Raw genomic sequence first — 12,850 nt, forward strand, 5'->3', positions numbered from 1 at the left:
TCCATTCATCACTCACCCAATCTCTCTCAAGTGGACCAATCCTTCCCTGTCTGCTTAATGGGAGCCGTGTGCTCACTGTACTTAATTTGGAAAAACATTCATCATCCAGTTAGTCCAAAGAAAGGTACTTACTTGCCAGTGCCAAAAAGGAGAACATTAGTTAAGAAACACACAAACTGTGTCCCTATTTTGAAGAAATAACTTTCTAAGCCAGGAATGTTGAAAAAATTTCTGTATATTTCCTTGGAGTGGAGAAACTATACCTTTCTGGTTTTTGTTTAGTTGCTTGTTTTGTTGTTGTTATTCTGGCCACTCAAATACCAAAATGTGCTGTTGAGCTCAGATAAGTTATTATAGCGGGTCTGGACCAGGAAAAGGCCAAAGGATTCAGTCATCATTTGGAAAGCAAGACCTTGGGTGGGGGTTGTAGTGTTCTTTGTTTTAACAGGGAAAGAACTTCATTTCATCCCACATATGGGACTAATTGCTGTTTTTAAAATATTTCAGCTGCTGTGTCATGTCAGATTGTGTTAGTCACCATGACCTATATCTATCTGGGACTCCATGAGGAAGAATCACTGCAAACTGGAGAGAATCCACCCAGACTCAAAAAAGAGGCAAGGGAGTGCATCCCTCTAAGTCAGCCATGAGCATGAAACAAACAAACAAGGCCCAGGGAGAGCCAAGGAAATACAAATTTTACAGCTTCACCAAAAATTTCCTGCTTTCCTCTTCCTGATAAATGGCATGTTGAAAGTGCAGTCACTCTAAACCGTAGTCAACCTAAACATTTTCAGCCCCCCTGACCTTTGGCCATAGTGCTCTGACACTGGGAACTGCACCATACAGGCTTGTGAACTTAACATCTGCTCTGCTTTGCAGTTCTTGTCATTCTTTTCCTATGCTGTGTATTTCTCCCTGTGAAGTTATAGGACCTCTTTAGCCAGCACAAGTTAACACAAGCATTCTTCACACACCCAGAAATGTATGGTTTATAAATAATTGGAAATACCTTCACATTGTGTTCCTTTAATTCTTGAGAAGCCTTTACCACATATGGGATCTGTGGGGGGGAAAAAAGAAAGGTGACAATATCCAGACTTTGTAGTTATGATGTATTATAACAAACACAAAAGAGGACCTGGAACAGGAATTAGATGTTATGAATAAGGATGAGATACAGTGTTTCTGAGATTGCATAGGTGAGGAAGAACAAAAATGAAAGTCTCCTATGATAAAGCTCAGTTCCTCTAAGATATCTCAAAAGATACAAAGTTACATCACACTAAGGTGACAGTTAAGAAGGAAACCCAGCGCAAGTTTCTTTCTATTATCCTGAAGATGGGAATCAGACTACTACAAAATGAAAAGGGGCAGAAAGCCAAGAATTTGGAGGTCTCAAGCCCCACAGCATTCACATCACATAAATTCACACACTGATATATTAAAACATTGGATCAGCAAACGATTAGCGAGGCTCTCAAACCTCAGCTTCCCAACAGATTTAGAAGTTGAGCAGAAACCCTTATAAAGCTTAGTCATAAATGTTGGTTTCTTTATAACAATTAGAGTTTTGGAAGAAAAGCTGGAATTGCTAAAAGCTCAGGACCCTTACCAGGAACTGGTGCCTCAAGGAAGACTCACAAACTAACCCCATCATCATTTTGAGATAGAAATTAACCAAATCACATAAAATTATTGTACTTGACACTTCTCTGATTTCCTATTCAAGAATGTTTCATTGAGGCCATCAGAATCAAATCCTTCAAAATTCCCAGGTGAACTTAAATAAATAAAATACTTATCTTTCCCTTTCTATGCACATCGACCAGTGGATGAGGGCGGGGGGAACAGCACCATTTCTCTTACCAACTTGGCATATGGTGCACGGGCTCCCCCAGGCAGCACCGAGGGAAGAGCAGCACTGGGACTTCAAGGTGGCTCCATTGATGTTGATCTCACACCGCCCATCGATGACTGTTTGCCAGCAAGTGCCCTTGATGGTTTCTGCAGGGGAGGAGGATGATATTTAATGGATATTTAGTAGAACCTATTTCAAAAATTCAAACATGCACATTGGACTTATAGCAGGAATAGCATGACAAAACAAGAAACACTGATGGTTTTAAATGCTGCTCCCACACTTAAACTCTTCTCAGCAAAAGTTGATGTTAAGTATAGCAGCACTAATAAACATAAAAAAATCATTCTCAGAAAGATAAATACCTATGCAGATGGTTTTTGTTGGATCCAAAGTACTTTCAGAAGAACATTCACAAATGAAAGAGCCAGGACTGTTCTTGCAGACTCCATTAATGCAAGGACTTGATTCACATTCATCAATGTCTGAAACAAAAACAGGTCTACATTACTGCTAAAAGCCAGTCTTGGGCATAAAGGAGTGTTTTGCTTTTGGCCTGATTGCTACCATACACTCTTCATCAGATAGCAAAACTTGGACTGGATAGTTTTTCTCTACTAGATGAAATGCCAAAATACTAACTGATATTTCTGTTTGGTATGGAATCTAGTAATTGGCTGAATCTTTTCATTCAGAAAGTGTGGGACAAAGGTACAATGTGATCCCAAATTATGAATTCAAATGGGACATGTATAATATTGTCTTCGTTTATTAAGTGATAGCAAATAACATGCCAGGCAAAATGAACACAGTGGCATTTAAATGGTAAATAATACACCAATTGAAGACAAATACCATCAGTGGCTTGCAAAGTGTGTACAAGTGCCATTTAGAGCCACAGGACTTCAATTAAAAATGGGCATGATTGTCTAAAATAGAAGTGACTCTAATTTATTCTTGTGATTTTCCAACGACATTCCAAAAGAAAGCAAAGTACATATTATAAGAATAAAACATATGGTTTACCTTCACAGGTTTTCAGGTCAGGTTTATATATAAATCCCTTGGGGCAGGTACAGACAAAACTTCCAGGAGTGTTTCTACACTGTCCGTTGTCACAGAGTAGACTGTTCAGCACACATTCGTTAATATCTGCAAAGTCAATGAAAATGAACATTTGAAAGAGCCCATCTCTTGAAAGCAACTTCTTTGCTCTTTTAGATTAGATCTTTTAAAATGATATGATTAATTACACCAAAACAGGTAAAATTCCTATTCCATTGGTTTTCACAAAATGAGGTAATTTTAGGAAAATAGAAGCTTGACCTGGTTATCAAAACCAGATATCTACAAAGCCTTAGGTCACTAGACAATGTTTAATTCACTTTCTTTAGTATGAAGAAAACCTGGGTTTGCTGGAAATCATTTATCATTGCTTTGTATAATTGCTTCATTGTGTCAGACTCAGAACCAATTTTATTGTGTTAAGAAACTAGATAAATATTTAGAAAGTGTGGTCCATCTTTGATATGCATTAGTTCTGGGATGGGCATTTCTTCCTTAAAATAATTTAAATTGTCTCCAGTTATGTTTACAAAGTATGAAGCAATTTGTAGTGTTTATAATTGTCATGGGAATTCAGACTTGCAATTCAGAGGACTGAGGAAAACTCCTTGTTTCCTGCTGAATAATATGACTATCCGAAGAAAAAACAAGATTTAACATAGGAATTACTATAGGGAATGTAGAAATTATGCAGTTTGTAATATCCCTTTGAGCTAAATTATTCCAGACAGCCTATGAAATGGGCTAGACATTTATAAGGAATTTTTTATGCATTGAGAGGGTCTGATTAGATCATCAGCTAGAACTGTCTTAGAAAAGAGATGGAACTTCTTACCAATACAGTTTTTTTCATCCCAGGACCCACCTGGTGGGCCATAGTGCCTCTTCCATGGGGTCTTCTAGGCATCCCAGGTACATCATGCAGTAAAAAAATATATCTGAGGTCCCCTAGTTCATCTTAAAGTATATTAATTTTTGTCCTATTCCATAACATATGTTTGCTCGTATGTAAAATGTGTTTGGCCTCCCAATCAAAAAGATGTACCATCTTACATTTTAGTTTTGGCACAGTCTGGCATATTCTATAAAAATGAGTATGTTAGCTTTGGAAGCTCAGCTTCAGAAAACTTGAGGTATATGTCACTCCACTACAGAATGGACAATGCATTTCACAAAATACTGGTCTAGGAAGAAACTGACCCATGTTGAACATTTTCTTCCCAACCAACTGATTCATTTAGTTACTGGCTGGTAACTTCATTAAAGACTGTCATCATTATTATTCAAGGTACATGTATGAAGACCTGAATTGGTGTCAACATACCTTATATACAAACAGAGATATGAAAAATTGTGGTATATATGTGTATTAAGAATTGTAATGCAAAAGAAAGTACATGTATAATGGCATAAATTGACGTGAACATACTTTACATACAGAGATACGAAAAGTTGTGCTCTATATGTATAATAAGGACTGTAATGCATTCCACTGTTGTCGTGTATTTAAAAAAATAATAAAATAAATAAATAAAGACTATTAGAGCATCAAAGCCACTACTGCTCAACTTAGGAAACAGTAGTTATTACCGAAAATAAGCTGTATTCTGATTAAATCCAATAAGTGGTTGGAAGAACTGTTTCTCTCTTATTGAAAGTAGTGATGACTTTGTAGCCATATGAGAATGGCTCAAAATCTTTGCATTTTATAATATCTAAGAAGCTCCTTTTATGGAAGCTTCTTTTATGGAGTGAATCTGATACATGGCTATTAATAAAAACTATCAAGATTCAGTTATATGAATGTTTGCTATTAAGACACGTAAATGCAGTGCTAACACACGAAGTGTAAAGAATTCATCTGCTTAGTCCTTTAAGTTAATCAGAAGCAGTTTCCTCCAAGCAATGAAAGAAGGGATACATTATACATGAAGTGTCTTAGAAAACAGGTGGAACTTCTTACCAACACAGTTTTTTCCAGTTATATCCACTTCATATCCTGAATTGCATATACACTTGTAGGACCCACGGAGATTTTCACAAATTCCATTTGGACAAATATCAGGATCTAATGCACATTCATTTATATCTGCACCACCAAAAAGTTCAAAATCAATGACATTCTAAAATAAACATCAAATTAACTGTTAAAAAAATAAACAGCACAATAAATGTAATAGACTTGGAATTTAAGGAGGGTTGGAGGGTTCACTTAGAAGAGGAAAGCTCATACCCTTTTTCTCATTTTAAGATATAACTAAATCAAGTCTTCCTTCCACCAGTCCCTGAGAAGAAACCCGCATCTGAGCTAGAACTTCAAGATTACCTCCTGAATCAAGCTGAAAGAGACATCCTGGACTTCTGGTTCAAGCACCAAGATGGAAAAGTAGATCCACTACAGAGCTCAAGTCCCTAGCCCTGGTTTCCTGGCCCCCAGCCCTTCCCTCTTCCATTTTCCTTCCACACTGCACCATTCTGAGCATCCTAAAAGCAAGACGATCATGCCATACCCTTGACTCAAACTTTTGTGGGTTCAATAATATCCTCAAGATTAAATTGAAATATGAAGCCTTTGTTTATTTGCTCCAAACTTCTCACTCCTCTGTGAACACACAGTGCCCTCTTCACTCTGTGGAGGTAATGCCTGGAGCAGGTCTCTTTTTTTATCAAAAGCCAGCTCAAACAAAAGCCTTCACTTCCCTGCCCTCATGAGCTGGGTCCTCTCTCTTCTGAGCTCTCAAAGACTAAACAGAGCTCTAGGAGTGAAGGAGATGCAGAATGACCATGAGTGCATGGGTAGCCTCAAATCCTGTTGCTGGAACCTTTTAAAAATTAGGGTTGACTTTTTTTTCCTTCTCCAAGTTCCTATTACAACTTGTTACTGTCTACCCACTAGCTCCAAATTTGTTACAAATTTCTTGATTTCTCCTCTTTTCTCCTTCAAATATCCACTCCTTGTCTTCATCCATACATACTGAATGAATTGACAATTAATTCTACCAGTTCACTAGAACTCTATTAATCAAATCATTTAATTTAATATTAGTAAGCCAATCCCTTCTTCTTTCTTGTCACCTCTTTTTACATTTGTTCTAGTTTTTTCATTTTTCTTTAATTTTTTTATGGCCCCAACATTTCTCTAGTTCTAACTCCTACACAAGCATCTTATTTTCTTCCAACTTGGTTGCTGTCACTGCTTGCTATGACATATAAGATGGCTCCTTATTGTCACCTTATAATGACCAAGTCCTTGAGAGATAAGAAATCTTTCAGTATGTAGACAGAGATAGTTCTATCAGCACATAATCATGAGGTATACTTGATGGAGGAAAATCTAAAGAAGGTCCAGGCTGCCTCTTTTCAAGAAAGAACAACCACAATCATTTCATCTCATCCTATGTTCCCTGATCAAGTGCCCTGGGAGAGATCCCAGCCCCTTCAGCGAGCAAGCCCCACACCCACATTCTGAAATCCCAGGAAACATTGGGCGGGCATAGTGGCTCTGCCATGGGGACTTCTAGGCATCCCAGGTATATCATGCAATGATGGCCAGAGAGGAGCCAGGCCAGACTAGTGTCAAGGGACCAACTGAAAACCCACAGGAAGGCCAGATGCTGCCTCGGCACATGCTTAAGGTAGTAAATTTGAAACGAATCCTTACCACTGCCTGCTGACGTCATTCCTGGCCCACTGCTGCAGAGTGCCTGATACTCCGCTGCAATAAATTAACAGATAGTAAATGATTCCCTTGTTTGCAGAACAGGTCAATCCTGCCCTTGGCTTTGCACACATCATTTCTTCCAAAGTGAGCAGAACCAAAATAACGTGGTAAAGGGAAAGGAGGCATCTCTTAAGGGAGTCACCTTTATACCAGGCTCTTTTTTAAAGGATCCGCATCACTGAGGAAATCGACTTTGAAGGATACAGGCAAGTTATAGCAATTCCTTGTGCAAAGCACTTTTGGAAAAGGTATTTTTTCCCATAACTTGATTTGGTTCACCAGGGAACACTTTACACTTTACAGTGAAATGTGCCTGTTAAAATGTGGTTTCTTAACTGTTAATAAAACTTTCTCCCACCATCTTGGGAATAATTTTGTTTCTGAGTGCAAGCTCTTTTTTCAGTACAATCAAGTTCCCAATATTTTTTTTTCAATTTTCTCTGCAAATTCTCGAGCCTCCCCTCAGAAGAACAGCAACAAGGTGTCTACTCTTGTGTGTGTTCAAACTGTATTTTAAAAGGTAATATTCATCAGGATAGTAGATGCATTCTCTAAGATAAATTCAAAGGGAAAGCATTGCTTAGTATCAAAATGTGAGATCTTTTAAAAAAATTTTGATATGTAGAAAATTTATTAAAAGTATACAGTGTTTTACAAATAGTCCCAATAATATTTCAGTGAACACAGAGTGAATGGAGAAATAACTAGAGTCATATTTTATGCAAGGAAAGGAAAGTAACATGTCCCTCAGTTGCCCATGATTTTTGGCAGCCACTATCTCTAGTGCTTAAGTGGAAAGACAACTGGATATTAGGAATGGGCCTCTTTTTCAGAGGCTGGCTGAACCTCACTGCTAAAGCAAATAGTTCTTGTATTTCCATAGGCTAGAGATTTGCATTTTGATGACAGCAGATACAAATGAGTTCTACAAACATAAGTTTAAGGGTGAATCCTTCAGAAGTGTGTCACCTAACAAATGTTAATATGACAAAAAAAGTAAAATTCTTTCTTTTTTAAATCATCATAAAAGAGGCCAACAAAGGCACAAATGGAAAGGTGGGTACCAGAGAAAAAGAGAAAAAAGGTCCTTTTTATTCTTTCACATAAGCAATTAATTAAAATAATAAAACAAAACAAGAGCATACCAGTTTTGTAAAAAGCACTTTCACAGATAATTTAGATTATCTGATGCTTGGCCTAAATGGAATCAAAGTATTGTCTCCATTATTTTTCATTTGAGCAGGTTCTGGCACTAGACTCTGAGGTGAATTCAGATCATCATGGGTTTGAATGTTGAAGACTGTGCTTATTGCTGGGTAGCAAATACTTTCCCTCTGATAGTTTCCTTTTCTGCAAATTGGGGCTAATGATATCCATTTCATATGACAGGTCTATAAATCTAATGAGATAACATGTAACTGTGTACAGCTCAAACACTGAAGTAGTAGATGTTGCTGAGCTACCTCAAGGTAGCATCATGGAGACGGCAGTATTGGGGTCACACAGGAAAACTCCCAGAATTGTACTCAGGCAGGCTTAAATGACTAGTTTCTGTGAGGAGTAAACACCACTGTCTGAAGGCTGAGGAAGTAAGAGGGCCTGCTGAGCCATGTAAATCAGCTTCTCTAGTCAGTGAGAAATAGCTTCATATGTAGCTTGCTCCACTCACTGATAACTTTAGAGGTTGCACAGTTACAATTTCTCATTCAATGGATTAAAGACATTTTTTGTGGATATTTTCAGTACCTTTAAAAATCTCCCAAGATCTCATGAAAATGGAAAGGAGATTAGTAGAGTAGAGGAAAGAAGGAAGGAGAGGAGAGAAAGAGGAAATACTGGGAAATGATAGTGGCCAAATTATATTGTTATATGCATGCATAAATATGGAACAATGAATCCCACCATTATGTATAACTATAACACACCAATAAAAATATGAAAAAAATCCCTTTTTTCAATTTAGCTCAATTATTTTGTGTGTGTATAAATATATAACAATGAATACCACTAATATGTATAATTATATTGTACCAATAATTTTTTTTTAATTCCCTCTCTCTCCTGAAATGAGGGATTATCTCATGTTTGGATCTTTCATGGTTTGAAATTTTCATCCACCAAAGAGGTGGAGAAATCAAACTGAACGAAACCACTTCCACGGATGGACCTTTCTTTGCAAATTCATTCAAATAAAAATCAGAAGTTAGCAGACCTGGGCCTCAAGTTTAACTCTCTTCAAGCTTTACTGCTTAGAGAAATCAAGTCTATTTTGGTCATATTTTTTCTAAACCCTCACCATTCCCCTATGTATCATAAGAATTTTTTGGAGAGGCATTTGGTCCAGAGGAAAATGTCAAAGCAAAAAACTGTATGCATCAAGTTCCCTGGATTCTAAGTCTTGGACCTCAACATGACCAAATCAACATGAACAAATCACCTACACTGTGTGGGTCAGCTTTCATGACACTCATCTATCATATAAATTTACAGTATGTAAGAAAAGTATTTGAATAGTTAACAGGCAAAGGATGGTATTAATAACACACAACTATAAAGTTGCATCAAAGTATTTTGGTTTGAAGGAATGATGTTTATGTATAATTGGAGTATATTAAACATGTACTTAGTTCATTGTTGATCATATATAAATGATAATTTGCATCTTATTCACTTAGTGAAGTAAAAAGTCAAAATAAGGCTTTCTTTCAATTGACATTCCTCATTTTATTAACAGTCTTCCCTTCATATTTAGTGTCTCATAGTATATTTTAATTTCTAACTCTCTAGCTTCAAAGATTAACATTTTTAAAAATAACAGATCTTTTAAAATTATGGGTTAATCTTTAATTCATTTTATTTAGTGCAGAAATGAACAGACTGAATCTCATATGTAAACTGACCCACTGGAACAAAGTATTTTCAATATTAGGCCTAACTTTATTTTAGGACTTTAGAAGTCATCTGCTAAACTACCTTAAAATCATGTTCAAATATTGATAGTCTATTGTTTTAATTTCAATAAACTATTTTTGCTTTACAAATCATTTGCAACTGCATAGAACCTTCTATATTATCTAAGGCAACTCATTTTCTAGAAGACCAAAAATCCATTTTCCTTATTGTTCTATTTTATAATCATATTTGTTAATGTAAGTTATTTCAAATCCTTAAATGAGAAAAAAAAATGTACAAATAACTAAACACCCAATTAAGTAATTTGTCTGCCTGTGAACAGGGAGCAGAATTCTGACTCACCATCCAGTTCTCTTTTCACTGTGTCATGCCACCAGGAAAATACTTTTTCCCCAAGGTTGAATAAAATCATTTAAGAAAAGCACACCAAAATCAACAAATGGGATGTGAAAAAATTCACAAATGGCCTTCTGGGAAACTGCTGGAAATATTCAGGTAGTCTGAAAATTATTTACTTTTACACCATATAAAATTCTGCTTTTATAATAGTTAGCTCCTGCAAAATGCAAACATCATGAACTTGCATGTTTTCTACAGACCATGACTATTATTGAGGTGGCAGAGTTCACACGGGAGGCATAAACATACTGCCTACTACAAATGATTGTGAGGAGAGGGTGAGTCAAATGTAAGGAGACACTGGCTAGACCTTGCCAAGGCCCCAGTAAGGTTCATGGTGTACCTGGAAAGCATAATGTAATCATTCCATGTCTCCTCCATAAATGCAAAGATCACAGATGGAGCCAGAAGGCTAGAAGCGTGAGGACCCCTCCATGATACCACATACCTGAATTCTGGGCAGGACATGGCTGGCAGGGCTCCCCAAAGGCATACTCAGTGTTGGCACAACAGCATTCAGATTTAGTAACAGCACCAAACAAAGGCTTGACACACTGGCCCCGCTTGTATCCTCCGTAGCATGTGCTCCGCATGTGTGTGTCTAAACAGGAAGAAATACCTATCATCATACTGTCACTTTCAACACATGAGACCCCTCCCCCAAATCGGAGTTGAAGCTGCCTTTATATATGCATAGTCCCTGTTCTAACTCACTGAGAATGCCTCTGGTACTAGGAGTCAAAACAAACAAACAACAACAAAACACATTAGCTCCCCAAAAGTGGAAACCAATGGCCAGACTCTGACAGTTTCTTGGGGATTACCATGGTTTACCAAACTGCGAGGCCTTTAAGTGCTGGGATTATGTCTCATTCATTTTTTTCTTCCCTAGGCATGCACTGAGCAGGCACTTAATAAACGATGAAAGAATGTTGAATTTCACACCATGATAAATAAGACCTTTATTAGAAAGGCACCCTACCCCAAAGTAAACATGCAATTACTGAACATCTGAATTAGGTGTACTTTCCAAAAAGGAGAAAGTTTGATGTGTAAAAGGTTCATTATATAAATCTGTAGATGTTGGTCAACTAAGCCATGTTATCTTTACCACCAAGGTAGGAGTTTCTGGCTATGCTCAATCCTTTCCCAATTCAAAGGGTTTTCTGAGTACCTTTCTTAAAAATAATTTGGATAAAATTTGCATCTATTTCTCAATCTTCTTATACAGGCTCAAACTTCTTATGAAGTCACACAAAACTATTATCTTACAGGTTTCACAATTATCCATATTCTTTGCATTCTATACTTTCCTTGGTCATTTAATTCATTATTAAGATGTTCACCATGAGAGAGTGAGCATGTCTACAAAATATCTACAAAAAGAAGTTGGAGAAAATTGAGGTTAGCTGTGTATTTAGAGAATGAAAGAAAGAAGGAGAGGTTAGGGTCCCCTGGCTTTCCCTTTATTTCAGCTCATCTTTCTATTCTTTAAATTAATATACAATTATGCAAGAAGAGACCTGACCCTGTTGGTTTACTGCTCTGCAACTATCCATTATATCCTATCCACTATGGTAAAGGGCATTTGTTATTGGTTGGCTTTGTTGATGGATGGAAGGTGCCTCTCTATCATAAATCAAGCCATTGCTTTTTCTTACCAACACACACACGTCCATCCAGACCCACAGCCAGTCCAGGGAAGCATTCACATCTGTAGGAGCCATCAGTGTTCACGCAGCGCCCATTCATGCAGATCCCAGGTGTTTCACACTCGTTAATATCTGCAGTGGGAAGAGACATTGATTAAAAATGAAGTGACTTTTATCTAAACCATATCGTTTATCATTATAACACTTGAAAATGGGTACGATGGAAAATCATGCAGCATCAACAATACAAGCTCAATGAGATGTATTCTCAGTTTCCTTTAAAAGAACAGAAACAAAACAAGAAAAATTGTTAAGATTATTTCTTTTCCATAAAAAGCTTCCATATAAATATTCTCCCAAGAGATTTTTTTTTTAAGTCCAAAATAAAAATCACAAAGGCCAAAACAGAATTGGAGGAAGAAGAAAAATGCTGAAAGACAAAGGGTTTTGTGTAATGCATCCCATGGTAGCTGTGCCAGAAATCTGGCTTGATAACAAACTGCATCTCTGCCCTGGGCAGGAAGCTTTTCCTTTTGGCATTCAACACCCGGGCTGTGTCCCTGATCTAGTACTACCCTTGCCTTAGCCCTCTGGGACAAAGTGTTAAAAGAGAGCAACTGAAGCCCTAAAGGAACAACATAGAAAAGAACAGAAATGAACTTAGATGATTTTGATGATGACTCTGGACCAATAACAGCACTGTAAGTAACTAGAAGCCAGCAAAGAAAAGTCTTCCTTATTTTGTACTACCATATGTATAAACTTAGAGGGGTCTGTTAAAAGACTTTGTTAGATGCACACTAGTAATAGTAGATATTTCTCCTCCTTTAATATAGGGAAACAGAAAAAGGTATTAAAATTGTGTGTTGGACAACACAGGATGCTTAGAAGAAAGTCATTTTATAATGACTCCTTTTACAATATACAACTAGTATATCTGACTATTTCCTTTTTTCTGACCTTAAAAAGGCAAATTGAGAGTGAAACACCTCTGTGTTTTACTTAGCTTGTGTTGTTTGGCACAAAATATATTCAGATGGTCCAAGATTCCATGTACAGATTGTATTTAAAACAGTGGTTATATTTAAATCCATGAACTCAAATTGGTTCAGTTATTTCAGTCATCTTTTTGTTCAAGTTGAAATCTACAGTAAAACAGTGAAGACTACAGTCTGAAAAGTAACACAAGGGCTTTTTAATGGAGACAAAGATGTCACAGAGATCCAGAGGAAGGTCACT

General features: G+C 37.0%; 1 protein-coding gene across 1 annotated transcript in view; it reads right to left on the minus strand.

Moving 5' to 3' along the window:
* The window catches only part of Fbn1 (fibrillin 1), a 225,215-nt gene that overhangs the window by 79,649 nt on the left and 132,716 nt on the right, over positions 1–12,850 (minus strand). Inside the window, exons 16-23 of the mRNA XM_046461216.2 lie at positions 11,621–11,743; positions 10,408–10,560; positions 6,588–6,641; positions 4,890–5,015; positions 2,888–3,013; positions 2,227–2,346; positions 1,870–2,007; positions 1,013–1,063 (exon numbers count right to left, since the gene is read on the minus strand). Coding sequence (XP_046317172.1) covers positions 1,013–1,063; positions 1,870–2,007; positions 2,227–2,346; positions 2,888–3,013; positions 4,890–5,015; positions 6,588–6,641; positions 10,408–10,560; positions 11,621–11,743 — 891 coding nt within the window. The remainder of the gene's footprint in view (positions 1–1,012; positions 1,064–1,869; positions 2,008–2,226; positions 2,347–2,887; positions 3,014–4,889; positions 5,016–6,587; positions 6,642–10,407; positions 10,561–11,620; positions 11,744–12,850) is intronic.

The sequence above is a fragment of the Marmota monax genome, unplaced genomic scaffold (genome assembly GCF_021218885.2).
Source record: "Marmota monax isolate L192 unplaced genomic scaffold, Marmota_monax_Labrador192_F-V1.1 WCK01_AAM20220418_F8-fsc00001, whole genome shotgun sequence".
Lineage (NCBI taxonomy): Eukaryota > Metazoa > Chordata > Mammalia > Rodentia > Sciuridae > Marmota > Marmota monax.